Below are 23,793 nucleotides of genomic sequence, written 5' to 3'. Positions count from 1 at the left end.
TGTAACTTCAACAACAGTGCGCCGAAAAACGTCTAAAAACGCGTAAACAAAAACTAAGATGTAAAAAAATAACTGCACCCTTGGAGCGGGAGAAGTTCCAAATGTCACGTGACTAATATGCCCTCCGGCGCCCGGTATATAGGGCCTTGCGGCGCCCTGTTTTCACCGGCGTCCTCATTTTGGCCGTTCTCTGACTCTGTGGTGGGATAGGTATTTTACAGAGAAACAGGTATGTAAGTCTGTGCCTATGCACATTTCACTATGATATAGTCTAGTCATGTAGCTAGCTCAAAGTAACAATGCATCATTCAATGCAATTCATTTGCCATTTCTCCCTAGGTGTTGGGAATTGATTTTGTAAAACGTGTTCCTGAAACGGCTCAATTTTTTAGCACTCGCCGGCGCGCCGCTCACAATTACGGCTATGGCGGCCTCTGACGTCGCATGCTCAGTATTTTGAGTGCTCAATAATTTGAGCTTTTTCCTGTGGCCTGTTTTGTGGGGGGCTGAATTATGCTGTGACCTAAATCTAATGCATACCTACTGTGTAGGGTAGTCGTAAAGCAGGCGTCACACTTCTTTTCCAACCAAGGAGAGGCGCTATACACAGAGATGCTCTCTAATCAAACCAAACCAAACCTAACCAAACCTGACCTAACCTTACCTACAACCTAAAACCTACAAGTTACAACCTAAAACCTACAACCTAAAACCTACAACCTTAAACCTACAACCTAAAACCTAAAACCTACCAGTACCACCTAAAACCTACAACCTACAACATAACCTACAGCGCCTCTCCTTGGTTGCAAAAAGAAGTGTGAAGCCTGCTTTACTACTACCCTGTGTAGTTCGCTTACATGGACATAACAAATCAAAATAATACTGTGAGTTCCCTTGCAAAGATATGATATTGGCATGCCAGTAAGCTTAGCTGCTTAGAAAACATGAGTATTATTTGGTATTACAGTGGAATCCACTTAATAAATCCACCTTGGTGACAAGGGGTTTTGGATTTATTAAAGGAAAAGGGCCACCTTCGTGAAATATGAAGATATCGTTGTTTTTCATTTTGACATTATTATTTTTCATTTTCTTTTTAAAACTGGTGCCAGAAGTGCACAATTCGCGAAAAAGTATTTAAAACTATTTAACATATTGGTACTATGTTGATACTCTCTACGGCACCTACTGTATGATGGCATAGTGATGACGTCACACTCAAGCCAATCAGCGTTCAGAAGACAGACTCGTCGGATTGTGTCAGATAAGCTGATTGGTTAAAGCTGAGCTGATTGGAGCTGATTGGTAAAAAACCAAAGCCTCGCCGCGGGTGGCTGTATTACAGGGTAAGGACGCATTCCTGGGATAAGGACGCATTCCTCTTTTAAAATTGCCGATACCTACGAATGGAAGCCGAAATCGGCCGTAAGGATATGGACTTGTGGGTTTTCGGACACGGGCTACAAGATGGCTATCTCAGTTTCAATCCCCATGTTAAAGGTGGCCCTTTTCCTTTAAGCAGTGGCTTCATTAACTGGAGTCAGTTATTTTCACTAAAAAAGTATGTATCGCAGCTGCACGTTTGTTCCTCTTTCAATACAAGCGGATAGGCTGACATTCCTCATTGCCTTATTTATTCCAATAGTGACCAGGGGCTCTGCCACCGGTGGGGTCGTAGGGGTCCGGACCACCAATAAGTTGACTTTTGTAATGCAACCCGATGTGTAAAGGTGTGCGTTTTAGGGTTGCACATCCCCTCAAACCTGAGACTGGTGGAGCCCCTGAAAGTGACCAGGGCACACTGCAAAGCTGTCACAGCGATCATGTCAACATATCCATCCACGATCACTCTACCGTCATGCCAGCCTGTCCCGTCCCGTCATCCCGTGTCCCTCCCGTCATCCTGTCTATGCCAACGAAACTGTCGAGCGTGCCTGCTTTGCCGGGAACATTTCTCTGAGGTGCATGGTGATGACGCTCTTGAAGCTCTGAGCTCCCGACCCTTTGTTGTGGGAAGTCCAACTGCTGCAGACCGCTGCTCCAGTGCGGCTCAAAGGGAGCGTGTTGGATGCCACATTTCGATGGGGAAGACGTCACTGCGGACTGCGAAACTTGCAAGTGGCTTTATTATGCGGAGTACCTGGATTTATTAAGTGGATTTATTAACTATGGGCATCTATGGAGAAAATCCGTGAACACCTCAAGCGGCCACAGTAAGCGACTGGATTTATTATCCGAGGATTTACTAAGCGGATTCCACTGTAGTAAGCCTGGCGTCCGAGGAAGATGCCAGGTCAAGGTTGGGACGATCGAGATATATAGACCAAAACAAACCTAACCTAGCCTGACCTAACCTTACCTACAACCTAAAATCTACAAACCTAGGTACCTTTGCCATCACTGCCATGGCAGCTCATCCGACCACGGGTCGACCTCTCCTTGGCCGACGTCAGGAAAAGCGAGATTGCCCCTTGGAGTCTCGTTCCCGAACATTGGAGCTTTTAGCGTCCTACGAAGGTTACTCCCTGACTTTTACGGATGGTTCCATGTCTAGCAAAGGCGCCTGCTGTGCGTTTGTCGCGAGTGGAGCCACTCGCTCGTTTTCACTGCCATCTGACGCCTCCGTCTTTACGACGGAACTGGTTGCGATTTTGAAGGCTCTCTGTTTTATCGAAGTGTGTGAAGAGGATTTACACCTCATTTTGAGGTGTAAATCCATGAGCAGCCTTTTGGCCTTACGGAGCTTGTATCCAAGTCATCCCCTTGTACAGGATATTTTACTCCGTCTTACCTCATTGCAGCAGGCTGGAAAGTCAGTTCAGTTATGCTGGATACCGAGCCACGTGGGCATCACTGGCAATGAACTGGCCGATGCTGCCGCGAGGCGTGCTATGTCAGCTCTGTGCACTCGCCGTTTTCCTCTGCCGGCGCGGGATATTTTCCACGCCGTCAGTCGCTTTTTGCATTCCCAGTAGCAGCAGACATGGGAGGCACAGCTGAGCAGTAAGCTCAGGGAGATCAAGCCGGCTCTAAGTCGGTGGGAATCCAGCTCGCGCAGGAGCAGAAAAGAGGAGGTTGCCCTTTGCAGGCTCCGCATTGGGCATACGTTCGCTACTCACGGCTATCTGCTGCGCGGTGAAGATAGACCGAACTGCATCCACTGTGGGGAGCAACTCTCAGTGGCCCATGTGCTGCTGACATGCCGCCGGCTTGCCGGGATGCGGTCACACCACCTCGGGCATCTTGCGCCCACGGTGACTCTCTTAGATCTTCTCTCAGACAACTCGCGCTGGATCCATAACGGTAGCATATTTTCCTTTATCCGCGCAGCCAACTTCCCCGTTACTTTCCTTTCCTAAGCATAAATCGTAAATAAGTAAGTAACTAAAGAGTAAAGATGTATTTAAAACCTCTGTTATGGGCGCAAAATGACCTCGCAGTCGGCGCGCCCCAAACCCCCAACAAACAAACAAACAAACAAACCTACAACCTACAATGGTACTAGTTCAGTCATCCCAATCTGGCATTTTCCTGGGATGCCAGGCTTACTTATACCTATTATTCTACATTTTTCCATTGACTGATCTGGAAGACATCATTAGATGCTGCATTGTGGGGGAGCTTGCCAATCGCCAATTGGCAATTCAAAGGCTTTTGATCTCAGCCAAATTAATTGCCAATTTACGTCTTGTACCTACAATACTGATTACTGATAGGTACCGTTTAGGTGGGATGAATGAGAACAAATATGCACCAAATGTTTTGTGATTTTGTGCAAGCCTAGACAATGATGTCACATGTACTGTTTCTGACAATTAATAGCCACATCCCTATGTGACAAACCCATTTTCACATTTGTGGTCTGTGCATTAGCGTCGCCACGGGGGGGCAAGCGGGGCAGCTTGCCCCCCCCAACCTCGGACCGGGCACCTCCTGAGATCGATACAGATCCGATGAGATTTAGGGGTCGGCAAAAAATGGGGGTACCTTTCTGAGAATGCCTGTGAGGTCAGACTCGGTTGGAGCGTGTCGTTCAAACCAGAGTCGGAGTCACAGTCGCCAAAATCTTAAACACTCCGACTCCAGACTCGGAAATGTCAATACTGTGATTCATTCCCTGTTCCTAGTTGGTTCACTATTACATTTTATAGCTGATTTTCATAAGTTTTGGAGTGCTGACACATAGTTTTCGTTCAAAGCGCGACACGAAATCTTCGGGGCCTTTCTCAACTCTCGTCAAATGTCTGCGACAGGCTAAGTACCGTTCAAGTGTCGCAGGGCTCATGAGCTTGCTTTTCACACAGACTCCTGAGGAGCTCCACGGAGCTCTAAGAAGCTTTTAGAGGGCCCAAACCGGCCTCTGAGAGTCCCACTGGTGTCCATGTTCTCTGAGGGCCAATACAGGAACCTTTGAGGACCTTATATATACTTAGGCCTCTGAAGGGCCACACAAATCTTTGAGGATGCCTCAGAAAATTTCTGAGAACCAACTGGCCTCTGATAGTCCAGCTGAACTTTTGAGGCGACAGACCTTGCTAACCCCAAGCCGGCATCTGAGGGGTCACAACTCACGTGTCCCTCTGAGGGCCGAAACACATGTTTCTTTGTCTTTACGTAAGGTCCTTAGGGATTCGGAACAGACTCCGATGGTTCACACTGTTATCCAAGGGCTCCAGGCTCACCCTGGGCCTAGTCTCTTAGCGCCCGCCACCCACACTGGCTTCTGCGAGGGCCCATCTTGGGCTCGGAATGCCCTAACCCTATTAGTGGCAGGGGGGGGGGGGCTGTTTACGACCCCCCTTGATATCTCGAGATCTAACGGGCCGATTTTCAAAATTCAAACGGCATTCGATTTCGCTCAACGTGATCTACATTTCTAAAAAATAAAAATTAAAAATGTCAATAGGGGGGGGGGGTGGTAGAGGGGGGTAAAAACGGGCAAATTGCAGATACATTTTAGACTGTTTATCACGGCCAGGTTTCTGAACCAATCTTAACGCAACTTTTGCCGATCGATAGAGAATGAACCAGGAATTCACATGGATCCTAAAAATATGCATTTTCAAAAATCATAGGCGGATACAGATCATTGAGATTTGGGGTACACAAAAAGTATAGTAAATAAGGTTTTTGTTGGTACTGTTTCTAAAAAGGGTGGTAATGGTCTTGTTATGTTACAATTTTCTTATGAGAGAACGACTACAATTGTTTTGGTCATGCATAGGCGGTGTCAGGGCACCTATGTTGGGAGGTAAAACATAACCCCCTTTTTGGACGCCTGGATCCGCCTATTATAGCAAAAACGTGTCAAAAGAGGATGCACAATAACCGTATATGTTATCACATGATACCTTTCATTCACTGTTCGTAAAACTGGTGCAGCATCGTAATCTTCGCCCAAATGACTCGCTTCACGAATAGGACCCCCCAATTCCCAGTGCTCTGGAGCCGCCCCTGGTAAAGTTATGAACTTGAAATTTTCAGGGAATGTGCCCAATTTATTTTTAGGAAAAGTCAGAAAATTTCAGCATCGTAGCTTCAGCGGTTTCGGAGATATTCCCGAAAAACCTGAGGGGTGGATGAAAACAACCCCCTGCCACTAATAGGGTTAAAGCACCACATACACGTAAAAATTTGGGGTGACCCACGCCGATCTCCGGGATCCTAAGCAGGCTTCTGAGAGTCTACATTGACCCTGAGTGGCCTGAAATGGTCCGAAAGTCCCAAGCCTATCTCTAAGGGATCCCTTGCCGCTATCTCGTGCGTAACTTTTGGTTCCGTTAAACATGTTTTGGTCGCGTTTGCAGCGCTTCCCTTCACACGAAAAACGAGAAACTTTTTTTTTGTTCACACTCGAGTGAACAAAACACTTCCTCTCACTGGAGCAAAAATGAATTACTTCCGATTCACACTTCCGACATTCATTCTCCGCCGAATGCCCAACATCAGCTACAATCGGCGGCTGGAATAAGCCCTATGCATTTCATGTAAAACCTCTTCATGCATGTGTGAATGGAGGTTTTAGCAGGGTGATCCGATTAAATGGAGCGTTTTTCACCTTTTTCTGGGTGATGATCATGAGCGACGAGCGTCTGCACAGGGGCCCTCTGCAGTGCGTCGGCAATTGCAGCAACTGTAATTCTACCGGTCGTTTTAGTCCAGAAATTTCAAAATTTCGATTTTTTTGTTTAATAAAATTACATGTCATAGCTAGAAGGAAAACTCTGTCACCATCGGATTCCTCGCACCATTGCGCGTCGAATGATATGGAAAACGAGTGAGTAACGGCCGGGGAAAGGCAAGATTTAACACAAAAATTGATTTTGCCCCCCCAACCGAAAATGTCTGGCGACGCCTATGGGTCTGTGGAGTCTGTTACAGTGATGAAACCTTACCACTTATCTTCGCCCTCATTTCAGGATGGATGAGGATGGGCTACGGCAGAGGCAAACAGGCGCTGCCAGAGATGATACTGAGCCACTCCTACACTCAAGGACTCAGGCCAGACAGCCAATGTCATTTTGGGAATCCATCAAGGCCAGCATGGTGCTATCTCTTGTAGGGATAGCTATCTTCTTTGGTGGTATCGGACTGCAGTTTTGGAATGAGGTACTTGGCTCAGTTTATTTGCAACACATTCCTGTCCTAAGGAATTCAAAATATTGCTAATATTTTTATGTTAACTTCATCTAATTGATTTTGAAGATACATTTTTAGGCATCTTACCCAGTTAAAAATGATACCTATGAAGTTCATGGAGAAGATTAATTGGTATTATTTTTCATGTGGAGAAGGTAAATCACTCCATGTGATGTCTAAAAGCCTCTTACTTTTTCTGAACATCTAAAATAAATTGCTGACTGTGTTTAGTGTTATAGTATTATTTTGGTGTGCATGGCTTAACATTCTGGCATTTTGGGTGTGGCACTTTAAATTCATTAGACTCCTGACCTCTGACCTGGCTGTGACGCCAGGGTCGGGCGGTGGAGCGCGCCAAGGCGCTGTCGGAGGGTCTGAGCAGCGCTGTGCCGCTGAGCGCCCCGCAGCGGCCACTGCCAGAGAACGACGGCCGCCTGGTGCACTTCACGGCGCAGCTGGAGGTGCCGCAACCGCTGACCGAGCCGCGCTACGGCGTGGCCGTGGCCGCCGTCAAGCTGAAGCGGCGCGTCCAGATGTACCAGTGGGTGGAAGAACAGAGCAGCAGGTGGGTCAGAGGCGTCAGAGCAGCCGTAGTGGGTGGAGGAGTGGAACAGCAGGTGGGTCAGAGGCGTCAGAGCTGTCGGTCGGTCAGCTGGGCAGGGGCTTCAGAGGCATCGAATGCACAACCCTGGTGGGTGGAGCTGGTTCATAGACGACTGGAAGCTCTCTTCCATTGTCTTCTGTCGATTGTAAAGGGTAATATAAGAGAAAACTGGTGCATATTTAAAAACATTTGATTGTTTTTTCTTTGTATTCACATTTTTGTTAGCTTCAATCAAGTGATGTCGATTTTATGCGACAGATACGCATATAGCCCTGCTATGTTTTGATCCATTTTTCAATCTTCCCAGGACAGTGGAAACGGCCGATGGACAACAAGTGGAGACGTCGTACAATTACTACAAAACATGGAAAGACAAACTGGTGGACAGTTCGTCGTTCAACTCGCCGTTCAATCACGAAAACCCAAAGTGAGTGTTGAGAAAGGTCGCATCATCGGCTCAGTTTATCGTAAATATCCGACAACAACTATGCCGTTCCGTTCGTTCTAGTCGTTTCCCAAATATGAACTCGATGATCACTGACGATTTTGTGCCCCAGTGGATTATCATCTCATATGACTTCCGGTTTTTACGTTACTTTGACATTTCGTCAATGTTTCGACATTAAAGTGCGTTGTCATGCCTCATATTGTGCCCCCAATAACCTGTTTTAGCTGAAGTGTTCCATATATGTTACAGCGTCTATCGATTTAGCGCATAATTGCATATCAAACAACTGTAGTCTTCGTTTTCAGTACGAGCATTTTCGAAATGGAATGCGGCATGTCGGTATGATACAGGACACATGTACAACCATGCGCCGGCGTGGAATCCGAATTAGTAGTTACGTTATATAAAACTGGCGAGCAGCTGCTTACATAATTTCTAACTTATCAATGTTTACCTTATCAGCTGTCGCGGTGTTGAAGGCATTTCAATGCAGCGCGTGTTCGCTGCATCGTAGTCGCGACAGTACCAGCCGGTGCTTGGGAGATGACTTAGCTAATCTAAAGGAAAACATGACTTGCAAGTTTTCAATGTGTAGTAGTATGGTGCATTGCCATATTTTTCTTTTCAAAGGCAGTGCCAAGTCAACAGCCAATACCATTGAATGCCAATGGTGGTTCATAGGATTTCAGTTTCTCGAAACTGCTTTATTTTTCTCCCTATTTTTTTGGATGGTCGACATTGTGAAGATCTAACGCTGCATTGCAATATGTTGCTTGTTTTGACCTTCTTTAGACCTCTGGTTAGCTTTCGTTAGATGTTTCAGCGTAATCAGTCGCCAAACTGTTCTGCTTCTAGTTTTTAAACCTCTATTCCACCACCTTTGGACGCTAAAACCTTCCTCTCCCAAGCCAGATTAAGGTTGATTTAAGCTTCTCCTGCAATGACCGACACTGAACTGCTACCCATATCAGTCTCACATTTCACCATTCAAGAAAAAACTATCGAATTTGCTGTTCACCCACGAGGGGGTATCGAAAAATTCTGATCATTACCATGAATTAGATGTGATAGAAATTTGATTTTTTTACATGATATTCATTACTCCTTCGCAAGTCACCACACACGACCGCAAACTTATTGCATCGTTTCTTGAGCTGCCTCAGGCGGTCATTGTAGGACCTTCGCACTGTCCCGTAAATCACTGCTCCACCTCATCAATGACGTCATTTCTGTCCTTAAATCACCGGCCATACTGTGGATTCCTCATTTCCCGTAACAATTAAGAGTCAGTTAATACCCGGTCAGATGAATTTGTTAGATGCGGTAGGATTTAATGTCCAGATCATGTTGTTTCTTCAACCGCAGCTCAGGACGAATGGGCGGGGGCGCTGTCGGTGAGGATAAAACATCTTTCTTGGTTTTTTTTTTGCGGCGATTCTGCTTGAGGCCATCTCGCAACTTCTTCAAAAGTGTGCAGTAGTGCTTGTTTATCATTATCCGACCATCATCAAGACAGTCGGTGCTGACTATTCTACGCCAGATCCAGAACACTGATAGCATTGACCTTCCATATCGGCTTCTGCATCTTCGCCTTTTAAGAAGCACAGATGTGCCGTGCTTAAACTTCTTGATCATCTTTTAGTCTCTGGATCATACACATAGACCCAGCATTCGTCACAAGTCATCAAATGATCGAAGATGTCTTCAATTTCCTAAAAAAGGCCTAGTTTTCGTTTCGAAAGGCCAAGATACATTTTTCTCTTCAACAAAGTAGACACACGAACATCTAAGCGGGCTGACTCCTTTATCGTCTGTATAGTTCTTCGCTGATAATATTTTCAGGCACTGCCAGCATTGAGACCTTTCTGTTGCACAATCATCTGAAAGGTCACACGACGATCTGTAAGGATGAGGTCCTCCACTTCCTTCACAGTCACCACCTTGTCAGTCACTGGTAGTCACTCACTTCTTGACTCCCCTGCAAAGGCCATGCAACCAAGTCGAAAATTATTTTTTCATTTTCGGTAAGTGCATGAGATAGTCTTTCCTCGCCATAAACTAATTTCACGTGCTTGATGTATTTTCTCAGTGTGATACCGTTTCAAATGCATTAGTTGGATGACGGTTCGGTCCTCAATGGGCCCAATAGGCCAATACTCATCTTTTTTACTTCTAAGTCTCTCCTACATAAGATAAAACCACTTCTCAGGATTTTCCTTACGAGAACATTGTTCTTGAGAACCAAATATAATACCAACAAAAAATCATCGAAATCGGTCTATATCTTCTATGTGATGATCAGAACTTTTCGATACCCCCTCGTATGTCGACGCTGTTTACGCTCCTATATTGTCTTTTTCATTTTACTCACATCTTCTATGTTCTGAAGATGAGAGTGGGTTTTAGAGTATGAACTGTGATGGGATTGGGAGGATATTTTGTAGCGGATGCTGTGTTTGGTGCTGAAATGCAGTGCTGGGCGATAGTTTATCTTCCAGGTTCTTAGAATTGTTAATGTTGCCGACAAACTGACTAATTTTTGTCTGAATGCTTATATTAAATGACCTTGTTTGTCAGTTTGTGCCTTTTAGCATCAGGAGCAAGAAAGTATGTTGTGGGCCCTTTCTATTTATCTCGTCCTCGGGAAGAACTGGCGGCCCCTTTTTGTTTGTAAAACTGCCCGCTGACTATTCAGCGACGGTCGAAAAACGTCTATGTCCGGCAATGACGGAAAGTGCTGTCCAACTCAGAAAAGATCTTCCTTTACAGCACAACCATATCCGCCTGTCCTGTTATCATTGAAACCACTCGGAATGTATTATCAGACCAGGATATAAATCGATCGGGATAGCAACTTTAAGTCGACGTGTATCCAGAGTCAGAGCTACATACGTCCTCTGAAATCGTGCTCTGGAAAGGTTTATTTAAAACGACACGATCGGCCTAATGACTCCTACGTTTAGGGGCAATTGGAAAATGACTGGGATAAGTAGCGGCGTCCGGTCCAGCGTCCGGTGAACCGACGCATCAAGCTGCACGGCCAGATCTATCACTGGAGCGGCTGATTATCAACGTGCGCTACGGGCTGCGACAACGTGCGCTATTTAAAGAAATTAAATGATAACTAACCAATATAAGCAGTAAGGAATGGAAGACCTCTTTCGTAGCAATAACTTCATTGATTTCAATCCGCTTGTGGTACCTCTAATCACATGTCTGTCATGAGACGATGATTGTCCTTTCCACAAAGCCGGTCCCTGTCAGCGATGACGCCCGTTGTGGATTCGTGTCACGTATATTTGATCGCCATATCGTAGGTGCTCGTCGTTGACCCCGGCCTGACCCGCCGTCTCTGAGTCAGCGCTCGGCATAGCCGTTTCTCCGTGCTGCTGAGTCACCCTCACGTGGTCAGCGGACCAACACCGACCTGTGTTCCGCGTGACGATCCCTGCTCCGCTGTTGGGACAGACAAGTATTACAGGGTGTCCCGAAATTGATGCGCCGTTGTTCTATCTTCAATAACTTATAAAGTGCTCGAATTTATTTCACGGCTTATATGTTATCACAGTCCCCATTCAGTTGCATACACGGCCTATTGCACTCTAGCGTGTCACGTTTCAGGTTGTCAAGAGTCTCTCCTTTGAAACAACGCCATGCCGCTTATATCTTCTGAAACAGCCTCTTCTGTGAGCTAGCCCGTGGAAGCTTGCTGAGCTCTTTTCTGACGATCGTCCAGATAATTTGGATCGGGGACAGGTCCAGACTGTTGCCAGACCATGTCCCCTTCTTCCAGAGGCCTGGGAGCCTCGCTCGGCACCAGTCCTGGGTATTCCTGGCGTGATAAGCTGGAGCCCTTTCTTGCTGGAAAATGGCCCTGGACATGTCCGACAAAAGTTTGAGTCTGGTTTTTGAACCATTTACCTTTTCCCTCAGCATCTTTGTGGCATCAGTCTTCTTCAGCACCTCGTTGACATAGTAATAAGCAGTCACGGTCTGTCCCCGAGGCACCTCGTGAAGCTCAGAGCGCCTCTGTAGCTCATCATGCTCCAAATGAGATTCTTCAGCAGACGTTTCACCGTCTCGACAGCGGACTCCTCAGAGCTGCCGTTGGCCCACATTTCGATCGTTCTGGCAGTTAGGGGCTTAGAGACCACAAAGGGCACCTTGTCACTGAAAAGGACGAATCTCCAGTCCTGAATGGTCCAGTTTTTGTGGGTCTTCGCGAAATCCAGCTGCCTGCACTTCTGGACCACGGTAGGCCAAGTCTGCATCCTGAAGCTGAGCAGCATCAGCTTCAAGATAGTCTTCAAATACAGGTGGAGGGTCGATTTGGATGCTGGGACATGCATCTCATTCAGTTTTCTTGTCAGCGATGTTGAATGGTGCTTTTTAAAGGTCGACTTTGCAATCACGATTTTCGCCACTCGGCTCAAGGCAGTCTTCCGCCCTCGAACTGTGCTGTTCTTGAGTGTCTCTCCTGATCGTTTGCAGTCCATCCAAAGTTTAATTGTCGCAGAGTTGACGCCCAATTCTCTGGCATCCGGAACCTGGGTCACACCGTCCTTGATCATCCCCACCGCGCGGTAGCGGATCGGTAGTTTGTGCCTTTTCACTTTTGGTGATATGCGGTTTCTCCACGTTGCCTGTCTGGACAAGAGTGGCCTCCCGCGCCCACTACCGGCCGCGGTCGGGTTAGCCGCTTGGTTCACGTGATCGTGTGACCAGCAAGATGTCCGTGGTGCCAGAACCGGTAAAATTGCAGTTGTTCAGCACTCGGGAGGGACAACATAACATGCGGCACCAACCGCGCATCAATTTCGGGACACCCTGTACTGTCTAGGATGTCAGGCCTGCACTGCGCGCCCAGGACACATGCGCTTCCAGCGAAATATCCGATGGAAACTGGAGAGATTTGATTTATAATTCCAAACTGACATAACAATCTAGTAGCATAAAATTGCATATGTAGCACGAAATCTTCCACTTCTCCCCTCCTGGGGCATTCCACGATAGATCGACCAAAAATAAATAAAATTTACACCCTCATATTTTATTTTTTGCTTAAAATTGGTCTAGTGGGTTGTGATGGGCGGGGAACCCAGCTGTGGCAAGGATTTTTTTCTTCGAACAACGGTTTCCGAGATATAGCCTCGGGCAGTTCCTGGAGGTCACGCTGCAACCCTATGTTTGGCGGCTTATAACTCAGAAACTATTGGTTTTTTATGGTAAAAACTTAATATGGTTCAACTCGCAATCAACCAACGAACGTTTTGGCTATCTCGGATTTTCGATTTTTGAAAATTTTGATAACGTGACATCTTGACCTTTTTTTCGAAGAGTGACCTTGATATTTTCCCAACTGAAAGTCGCAATTTTGTCTGACGACGATTAAAGCCTTATCAATTGTCATTCATATGCGATAATAAAAAAGTGGCTTTCGGCCTGCGTTGACCTCAGGTCAGGTCATTTTTATGACCTTCCCATTATAACGAGCGGGAGCGACAGCGAGATCTCGAGAACAAAGCAAGATAGCGACAAGTGGTAAACGGCACAAGGTACACATGGATAAGGTCTACAATTTTTACTCAGGTCATTTTCAGGTCAGGTCAAAGATGACGTCACAGGGGTAAAAAGAAAGTCTAAATGGCGGCACTACATATATATGAGGTTTTTCTCGAATAACTTTCATAGTATCCTAGCTAGGAACAAACTAATAGCACCATCGTGATCCTCTCGTCGATCCGCATCGAAACATGTGTATGTTGACCTCGAAAGGTCAAGGTCAAAAGTTGACCTTAGGTCACGTGACCTTAAGGTCATCATATATGGGTACCCGTCAAAATTCGTGGAGATTTGGGTCGGTATTTGTCCCACAGCTGATTTTCTAGAAATCATTGCCTTTTCATAAACCATGCACCCTAGGCTGTTCACAGTTGAAATTATTCAAAAATGCCATTGCGCATGCGCGTAAAATGGTCCGTGACCCAGAAAAAAATAAAATTTTCTTCTGGGTCACGCATTATCAAACCAGATACATTCACTCACCTCTTGCGCGATATAACCCCCTTATCGGCAATGACCTTCTCCACACGTAGGCGGAAAGACTTGCATGTCTTGATGATGTAGGTGGGCAGAATTTCTCTTCTGGGTCACGATTTTTTTCCTGGGTCACGCTAAAATTCGTGACCCAGAAGAAAAAAATGCGTGACCCAGGGGAATGGTTTTTACAGTTTTCCGAATATGGCAAGTTTGTTATCGAATACTAATCTCCAAGTACATCTTATCTGGAGTCGTGTTGCACGCAGCAACACGACACTGTGATTTTTTTCGACACTTACCAGCCACAAGCCACAAGGGCGTGTGACCCAGAATAAAGAAATCTTATGGCACGCAGGAGATGATTTCCCCTGGGTTCGCCCAGCCCAACTGACAGTTTTCAGTTTCCGCCCCCGCTCTCTGCGCCTTCGCGGGATAGGACCATATGCAAGTCTGCAGACCCTGCTTACGCGGTCCGTAATGCTTTGAATGAGGAGCTAAGTACCGTGACCCAGAAACAAACGTGACCCAGAAAAAAGTTTGCCAAAAACCGTGGGACAGACGTTTTTGCGTTGTGCAGTTTTGCTAAATTGTATAACCAAAAAATAAGAACCATGAAGAGAAATTTCAATGTTTTTGCTATTCACAACGCTCAATCGCGCTCAATTATCTCTAAAAATAGCTACACAGCAGCTATGTAGATTTTTTTCGCAGGTTGTGGGACAAGCTAAAATACATAGGCACACAAAAGCACGGTTTGGGAAAGATGTCCAAATTTTTTTTATGCCACTTTGCGTTGCCTTTTCAACGATTTTTTTTCTTCAATCAAATGTCCAAATCTCGCGTACGAACCCGTGTTACGCTGAAATAAGCTCATTTATTGACGTGAGGCATTATTGAAATCGTGGGACAGCATATCTCCACGAATTTTGACGGACACCCATATATCATTCGATGGGCCTTGACGAGCTGAACACAATGAGCCTATCCGCGCGGCTGTATCTCAAACCTGTAAGGAGTTATTAGCAAAAAAACATTTGGTGACCTTTAACCCGGCAGGCGGTGGGCCTACCAGCCACCTTCCGCGCGGTGGGGGGGGGGGGGGGGCATTTCCCCTCCCCCGTATCTCCGAAACTACTGGACGGATCCGGAAAATTCAAACGGCGTTCGATAGCCCTGTCAAATTTGTCGAAGAAAACCAAATTTCATTGACCTCGGGGTCACCGATGACGTCACAGGTCAGGTCAAAGATAAAATGTTTCACCGTTCACGGGGCTTCTAGGGAAAGCACTATAACACCGAGTAAAACGCATTTTGTCGAAAATCAGCGATAAGGCGTCAGTTGTCTAGTACATATGTTGCTATTAGAGGTCACTGGTCATACCAGGTCAGGTCAAAGGTCAGGTCACCAAATGTCACCAAGGGTCACCACATGAGCCCAACTTTACTAAGGTTATGCGATGCATGTTTTATGGCCAGTTTTTCATTTCCAACTCAATGGTGTTGGTTATAAGACCATCAGGTACGGTTTAGGTCACTTACTGGTGGAGGTCAGGTCAAGGTCAGGTCAAAAAAGGTCAAATTTCAAAGTTGATATTTTTGCATAAAATGGGTATCGATTCGATGCAGCTTGTCACGGGGAGTCTAATGGTGGTCTTTGTTTTGCGCTACGAGGTCTAGAATTGCTAAAAATTGAGTTTGAAAATTTGACGTCATCAATTTTGAACAGTTTTTTCGCTGTAACTTGGCCAAAAAAAGAGGTATCGATCTCAAATTTGGTATGTAGATAGAAGGCGGTAGGGACTATCACATATATTCCGTTTTTTTTCGAAATTCAAGATTTTTTTGGATTTTTTGGCTATTATAATCAAAAAATCTATTTTTTGATTTTTGGGGGTCAAAATTCAAAAAATTCGAAAAAACCGAAATTGCAGTTTTGTAGCCCTTTTGATTTCACACCTTTTATGTCTGAAACATTTTTCTGTATCTCTAAAGCTGTAGGCCTGATAGCTCTTCCCGCGAAACCTTTTTTTGGGTCGAAAATGGCAAAATTGACGTCACTCTGACGTCATTAGCGGCCAACCTATCATAGCCTTTGGAAAAATTTTTGGTCACCATGTGCGCTAGCTGCTCCCGGGAGGGTACTGAAAGTTTGGTGACGATCGGCGCAGCGGTTCTCGAGATATATTGAAAAAAACTAAAGGGGGGGGGGGCAAAAAAATGCCCCCCCACCGCCTGGAAGGTTAATGACGTCACATGACCCAAGAGCAACGTCACAGTTGACCAAGAGCAAAAAAGGTCTCAAGGTAGTCAAAGTTAGTCGTATATGAAGTCACTCATGGTATATTTGGCAATTCCGACGCGTTTTAGTGTAAAAACAAGGGAGCTGATTTTTCCCCAATTGACTTATAATGGGGTGGTCAAGAAATTGACCTGACCTTAGGTCATCGGTATTGAAATTCAAAACGAACTGGCGCTAGGCGAAAGCAAACACAATGGTGCCTGTTCCACGTCTCTTTCTTTATTAGATCAAAAGGTACAGCCAAAACTATTTTGACTTCCTTTTTACCCCTGTGACGTCATTTTTTACCTGACCTGAAAATGACCTCAGTAAAAATTGTAGACCTTATCCGTGTGAATCCTGTACCGTTTACCGCTTGTCGCTATCTTGCTCTATTCTCGAGATCTCGCTGTCGCTCCCGCTCGTAATAATGGACAGGCCATAAAAATGACCTGACCTGAGGTCAACGCAGGGCGATAGCCACTTCTTTATTTTCGCATATGAATGACAATTGATAAGGCTTTAATCGTCATCAGACATAATTGCGACTTTCAGTTGGGAAAATATCAAGGTCACTCTTCGAAAAAAGGTCAAGATATCACGTGATCAAAATTTTCAAAAATCGAAAATCCGAGATAGCCAAAACGTTTGTTGGTTGATTGCGAGTTGAACCATATAAAGTTTTTACCATAGAAAACCAATAGTTTCTGAGTTATAAGCCGCCAAACATAGGGTTGCAGCGTGACCTCCAGGAATTGCCTGAGGCTATATCTCGGAAACCGTTGTACGAAGAAAAAAATCCTTGGCACAGCTGGCTTCCCCGCCCATCACAACCCATAAGACCAATTTTAAGCAAAAAATAAAATATGAGGGTGTACGGCTTTGGTCGATCTATCGTGGAATGCCCCTCCTGCTACCATCGCCCGCTACCTCTGCTCAGTTCTCTCACTCTCCCTCCCCAGGACGATGCCGCTCGAGTCGCGGATCCAGGAGGCGCCCGTGGCGCACCTGGCCGGTTTTCTGGTGACCGAGGAGCTGCGCCAGCTGCTGACGCGCTTCACGGTGTTCGCCTCTGACGAGCGACCGGCCGACCGGAGCATCAAGCTGCACGGCGACATCTTCTACCACTGCGACAACATCGAGTCGCCTGCGGTGGGCGACATCCGCGTCCAGTTCGCCTACGCCGGGAAGTCGGGAGACACGGTGAGTGGGGCTGGGAACACACCGACCGAGGGAGGGACGGCTTGGAAGGAATGACTTTATTCCTGTGTGGTTGTGGGATGAGCTCTCCGAAAAGGCGAAGCGAAGCACACGATGGCTGCTGCATGTTCCGTGCTTACAGTTAGACATCCCACATCGGTTGATGATATGAGGTTGGCGACAGTGACGCTAGCAAATTGGGAGCGCCGGACCGAACAATTAGTCTGGGGAACTGGGAGTGGCGGGTTTCTCAGCTCGCCCTATCGAGGTCCGTCATCCGGTAGGAGGCGGTCGGTCACTAGGCAGTTGTGCTTGGATGACCTTGCACACCGATAATGCTGATAGATATCTGATCTCGCGGCCGAATGGCACTCACTTTTTATTGCGTTTGAACGTTCGCATTGTCGTCAGGCGACTTGATCGCACCCTGTGACCCGTCGTGGCCCTTCGAGTGGTGAATTGTCAGAGACTTTGGACGGCTTTTGTGATGTGGCACTGCTCCTAGGCTGACAATCATCCCTGATAGGCGTTCTCGAGTGTAAGACACACAGCCAGACTGCTAATCAGGACGGTATTCGCTGTAAACACTTGTCGCCTGCGTGACCGGGCAGAATCGGCCGCTCGAGATGGCTCGGTGGTGGCGTCATCCCAATCAGAGCGGCTGGCGCGGATGACGGTGCTTGATATTGCTTGTTAGTTGTTTCTTTTATTTGTTTATATATTTTCTACTTCAAAAGTGTAACATCACTCAAAGTGGCATTGACAGCTGCTTGGTCTGCTCGAGTAATCCAGAGGCTGGTTACCTATATTGCTGGTTTTTATATCAAAACGAAGCCGTGCGCGCCTGCGTGCATTTGGACTCCGGTAACAGATGACCACGACGTGTCAAGGTGGCCTCTGCTGGTTACCAGGTCGTGCCGCCGCCTGGACTGCCTTCTTTGTGCGCACCCTCTGCCCCCCACCCCTCCCCCCGGCGGTCAGCATCAACACGGTACAGTTAAAACTCGTTGACGTCATACCGATACATCTCACATCGGAGCTGTTTGCCTCTCCTCGCTGTGATAGCAACGGGCCGAGGCTGTTGTGAAGAACTAGCATGTCATCAGGTTCTTTTGTATTAGCACTTCACATTTTCTGTTTAGCTCGAGGGTTGATGTGGACAAACATCCTTTTTTCCTCGTCATCGCATTTTTTCATCAGAAAAAAAGAAATGGGCGACTGTTACCGTCTAAAACCCTGTCTAAGAGTTCACTAACAAACTTTAATTACTATATACATATGAAGAGCAGCTATCCTGAATGTGCAATTAGTGTTATATCGGTATTCGGTATACTAAAATGAGGCACCATGGCACTGGTGTGGTGTCCAATTACAGCCATGGTGATCACCGCTCACTGCTCATCTCGGTGCCCATCTCCGAGTACCTACCAGTTGATGATAAGCTGGCGCACCGTGCTGTGATATTGGCAGCCCGTGTAGTTCGATATGGACGTGGTAACAGGGGCATTCCACGTCAAATCGAACAAAAATCGGCTGTTTTGCACCTTACCATCAGCGATTTCATTATAAATTTGTGAGCGAGTTCCTGTGTGGCCCCGGACATTACATTGATGTTTTTTGCACATTCTGACCACAGGTCTTCTAAATATTGGGCATCAAATTTTTACAAAATGTTGCATCTTTATATTTTTGAACGACCATAACTTTGGTTGTACTTGTTTGATTTGAATGAAATAAACCTTACTGTTTAGGTAATTTCTTAAGCATTTGTTTAGAATTGCACCTACTTAAATATATGACCTTGAAATTTGCTTAACTCTGTTCTTAAGCACAAATATTGAAATAGCAAAAAACACGTCACCTTCGATTTGGCTCATTTTCATATATTTTATTGCCTACCATATTCTTAACAACCTGTGAAAAAATTAGAGTGGGCCATTCATAAGTTTTGAAGAAAATTGCACATATGCAAACGTATGTTAGCACGCGCAGTGGAGGGGGAAGAGCGAATTTCGCCCACCCATCCTGTTTTTCGCCAATATCTCATAAGATTAATGCGAAATTAATTATGGCTACCTGTCAAGAATTGAATTGGACATCTCATCGTGCAAGCAATAAGAAAATCGGTTCGCAACTGTTCTAGTAATAGCGGTGTAAAGTGAACATCCTGTCGCCGCAGCGACGCGGCGACTCGGCAGCCGGCGCCGACCGCTACGCGCCGCCTGAATTGCAGACTGTGCCGGGACGGAACAGAACGGTTCCGTCTTTACATCGCGCTCCCTACCGCTGATTACGTTCGATTCGCGTCAAATTTTGTGAGAAGACTAAGAAATGTACAGGCAATCTTATGGTGAAAGAATTTTGAAAATCGGTTGGTAAACAATTGAAATATGAACGTGTAAACACAAAATTGTGATTGCTGCGTTTCCCGCATCGGCCGAGCCCGCCTCAGCCGGCGACATGTTACTCAATTAGCTGGCCTCTAACTGCCATATTTATTATTGGATTAACTAGAAATTCCCCATACATACTAAAAAATGTATGTTCTTTCGTATAGTGAAGATCAAAAGACGTGAAGATATCGTTGCGTGATAATGTTTTCGTTGAATTTACTTCATGATGCATTTCCACACGGCTCAAAATTCACCGCAAAATACCGTTTGCCTGAGACACTTTTACTATGGAACGTGAATGCTTGACTACGATGACTACGCATTTCCATTCTCGCAGAGTTTGGGATATCTTTCTAGTTGAGGTTTATTTGCCATTGGGTCTACAGTGCAGGGATATTTCTATCTCGCACTCTTCTGAGATGCAGAGATAAGAAATTGTTATCTCTGCATCCCTCTGAGATGCAAAGATAAGGTATCGAGGGTTCATAGCGAAAAATCAAGAGTTCAAGTGATGATGGGTCAATAACCGAACAACATTTTTAATGGTTGTTTATTGATGAAACTTATGAAATATGAACAAACTACTCCGGATCTATTTTTACATAGATGAATACATTTAAATATAATATTTTATTAATCAAGAATAAACCTCAACATAGAAAGATATAGGATTCCTCATGGCTCACTCGTGGAAGATAGGATATCTTTTCCTCGCGTGTTACAGAAAAACCTCGCTCCTTCGTCGCTCGGTTTTTCAGTAACCCGCTTGGAAAAGATATCCTTATCTTCCACTCGGAGCCATGAAGAATCCTCTATATCACTAATCAGCAATCATTCATTTCAGAAAGTGTACACAAGCAAGCATGTCTTGACTCTGTCTTTCAAGGTCACGCGCGGTTGCGTGATGTTGATGCATGAAAACGGCGTTTGCCGCGAAAGTTATGAATGGCCCACTCCAATTTTTTCACAGATGGTTAGGAACATTGTGACGGACATAATATGTAAAAATTACCCAAATCGAAGGTGACGTGTTTTTTGCTATTTAAATTTTTCTGTTTTAATTCAAGGTCAAATGCATTTCAAGGTCACTTCAATTTAATTTTATAATTAAAAATCAAAGCCTTATCAATTACCTATAAGACCCTGTTGATACCATTTTGATACCAGAAAAGGAACCAGAGTTATAGCCATTTAAAAAACTGATGATGTGTGGCATTTTTCGCTATATTCGATGACCTATATATCAGCGATACGTTATCATCGGGATAAGAGGGATGGCCCTAGCACGTCGGGCTGGCACCTGGGTACTTCATGAAATTTTGGTTGATGGTTGATGTATGTGGCCAAAATGCTGATAAATTTACGTGTAAATATATTTAGCTTTAGGGCCTATGTTTAGGGCCTATGTGCCCAGGGGCTCCGCCACGGTTTTGGGATTGGGGGGGTCCGACGCAAAACACAAAGCCTCGCTGGTGGTTCCAGGGTGGGCATTTTGGGCGAATTCACCCTCCCCCTCCCGCAGCTCCAGAAATCGATAAGAAAAATCCGTTTTTCCAGAGTTCAAAGAAAACTTAACAATTTTATCTGAAAATTTTTGCTCTAAACCGAAAAACCAAGGTCCAGTTTGCACAAGGAATCGAAAACCGAGAAGCGGAGCCCATTGACACCGACATGGTGGCCTCTCAAATCAACGTTCTTGAGGAATAGAGGCCGCTGTTGCGCGCTCCAAGTGCGGTGTTAGCCATCAGACAGCGCATTAGGCTCTCAGTGACTGGCATGGGCTCGGGAATTCAGGGACCTTCATACGCGCTCAGATATATATGTAGGCTCTTAGGCCGGTGTCGGGTCCTCCAAGGAAGTTGTTTAAGGAAAGCGCAGGGCTTTAGGAGTCGTTGTAGGGATTTGAAAACCCTGCCCTCATATAGCAGTATGGGGTCCTTAGAGACTGACATTCAGTCTCTGTGATTAGAGTGTGACCTAGCTTGACCTGAAAATGGATATCAAAATGCTGCACTTGAATCAAAGGTCAGGTTATGGGGATCCTGTAAGAGTTGTGACTTGTAGATGTCATATCTCTACCAACTTGCATTCAGAGCCCTGTGCAGATTATTGCAGATTACCTCAGAACGGTGTGAAGCTGCTTAGACTAGTATGGTGCTCGAAAGACCGGCTTGGACCCCCCCCCCCCCCAGCAATAACGGGTGACCTGACCTTACATGGTAAGAGGATTTGAAGCTCGATTTGAAGCTCTTTTGGGGCGGGTATTCATGTGTCTAGGAGGTGTCCTGCAAGCTGGACACCTCTCACGAAATTATAGCCCAATCCTGGCATGCTTAGCTAATCCTAGCAATCTTAAACGCATTCATAGTAATAACAAAATGGTAGAATGACGACACTCCCGTACATAGGTATAGGTCGGCGAGTGTTAAGCAATTCGTGTGTCACAACATTTCAAGGGTTCCCTACATTTTTATCTTAAATTCCTTAGCTTTGCGACTGTCAACACATTTAAATTATTCAACACATTCTGTGAATGATATAGTCATTCTATACGCGAAAACAAGCTTATAAGTATTCGGAATATTGGGGGGTACTGTACCCCCCAGTTAAATTATTGAGGGGGTCCGGACCCCCGCGTACCCCCCTGTGGCGGAGCCCCTGTATGTGCCCAAGCACCAGCACATGATCTATGTGCTGGTGCTTGGGCACCTTGGACCATGAAATAAGCTGTTCACGCTACCGTGGACGATGAAAACAATAATGCAGTGATTCTAACATCCGCCGCTGACGCGCTGACCCTGATGTGAGACCCACTGACCGTGACGTCCGCCGCTGTGCCTCAGACCCGCTGAAGATGCCGTTCGAGCTGCTGCGGCAGCCGCTGCACTTTATGCCGGACCAGGCGGCGGCGCCCCAGTGGCTGCGAGACGCCAACGCGGAGATCGCGGCTGCCGACGGGTTCGTGGTGGTGACGCCCGAGTACAACTGCTCGCTGCCGCCGGCGCTGGTCAACATGCTCGACCACTTCCCGCCGGCCTCCTTCCGACACCGGCCCGTCGGCATCGCCTGCTACTCGCTCGGTGAGTTGACCGCTACTCGCTCAGTGAGTTTACTGCTGGCTCAGTGACTTCACTGCTGGCTCTGTGAGTTTACCGCTGGCTCGGTAAGTTTGCTCCTAGTTCGGTGAGTTTACCGCTGGCTCGGTCAGTTTATTCGTTAAGTTTCGCTCGATGGTCGCCTCGGCCGGCCGCCAGGTGTCGTCGTGGTTCAGGAGAGGTCGGTTGGACGGGTCCCAGTGGCGCCGCCAGACACTGGTGCAGAGGCTGGACGGGCGACAGTGCTGCCACTGTCACAGGGAGGTCGAGATGGGTGGAGCTCGTGTGCCAGTTTAGAAGTTGACTGCGAGAGGTGCTCGTTAAAAGACGGGAAATTTAGGATGTGTCGCTGAATCCAATGATACGAATCGATAAGCGTGTCTGGTGATTGTGAATGATGATGACGCTAGCCAGGTTGCTGTTACACCCCATGCCGAAAGTTTTGGTGGTACATTATGGGCCTGTTCCAGCGCTTCCAGTAGAAATTCTTGACTGGAGGCTCTACCAGAGGTTTCACTGGAGGCGCTGGAACGCAATCTGGAGATTTCTGGAGATTGGTGTCACATATACCAAAAGAATGACGATTGTTCTCTCTTGAAATGCAAAATTGTTTTCATTTTTATTAAGAAAGATTAACAAAATTATAGCAATGTAATTTTCTTTACATTCAAGTTGTAAATTATCAGTCAAAGTCCTTTGTTTACATTCGTGATTGTCACATGTGCGCCATAGTTGTAGACCAGAGCCTCCAGAGAAATTTGGACCTTCAAACTCTCTGGAGGCTACTGGAGGTTTCTGGAGCTTTGGGGAGAGCTTTCTGGAGCTTTCTGGAGGCGCTGTAACGCTCTCTGGAGGATTCTAGAGCTTTCTGGAGGTTTCTGGAAGTTTCTGGAGGCGCTGGAATAGGCCCTATGGCTTCTCAAGCCCCTTTTGTTCTTTCGTTCCCGGTACGTTAGCGGTATGATTTATTCATCCCCTGACCCTCCCCATCCTGTACGCTCAGGTCCGTTCGGCGGTATGGTCTGGCTGTCCCCTGACTCTCCCTCCCGTCTGTCCAGGTCCGTTCGGCGGTAGGTATGTTTTGGCCTTTATAT

At 46.2% G+C, this 23,793-nt stretch overlaps 2 protein-coding genes across 2 annotated transcripts; both read left to right on the top strand.

Moving 5' to 3' along the window:
- The first annotated feature begins 47 nt into the window (after positions 1–47).
- Positions 48–22,686, top strand: LOC122390537 (transmembrane protein 43 homolog). The gene is made up of 6 exons (XM_043383588.1): positions 48–229; positions 6,423–6,612; positions 6,978–7,207; positions 7,554–7,673; positions 16,974–17,214; positions 22,448–22,686. Exons 2-6 carry the CDS (start codon positions 6,424–6,426, stop codon positions 22,454–22,456), a joined length of 789 nt encoding a protein of 262 aa, XP_043239523.1. The 5' UTR covers positions 48–229; position 6,423; the 3' UTR covers positions 22,457–22,686.
- Positions 22,459–23,757, top strand: LOC122390526 (NADPH azoreductase-like; the record flags this gene model as incomplete). The annotated part of the gene is made up of 2 exons (XM_043383573.1): positions 22,459–22,684; positions 23,703–23,757. Coding segments are annotated over exons 1-2 (281 nt in total), but the record flags the coding sequence as incomplete, so codon positions are not given.
- Positions 23,758–23,793: the final 36 nt, after the last annotated feature.

Source organism: Amphibalanus amphitrite, unplaced genomic scaffold, assembly GCF_019059575.1.
Source record: "Amphibalanus amphitrite isolate SeventyFive unplaced genomic scaffold, NRLGWU_Aamphi_draft 000399F_arrow, whole genome shotgun sequence".
In the NCBI taxonomy this organism is placed as follows: Eukaryota; Metazoa; Arthropoda; class Thecostraca; order Balanomorpha; family Balanidae; genus Amphibalanus; species Amphibalanus amphitrite.
Note: the sequence above shows the minus strand (reverse complement) of the source record. Positions and strands in the feature narration are given on the sequence as shown.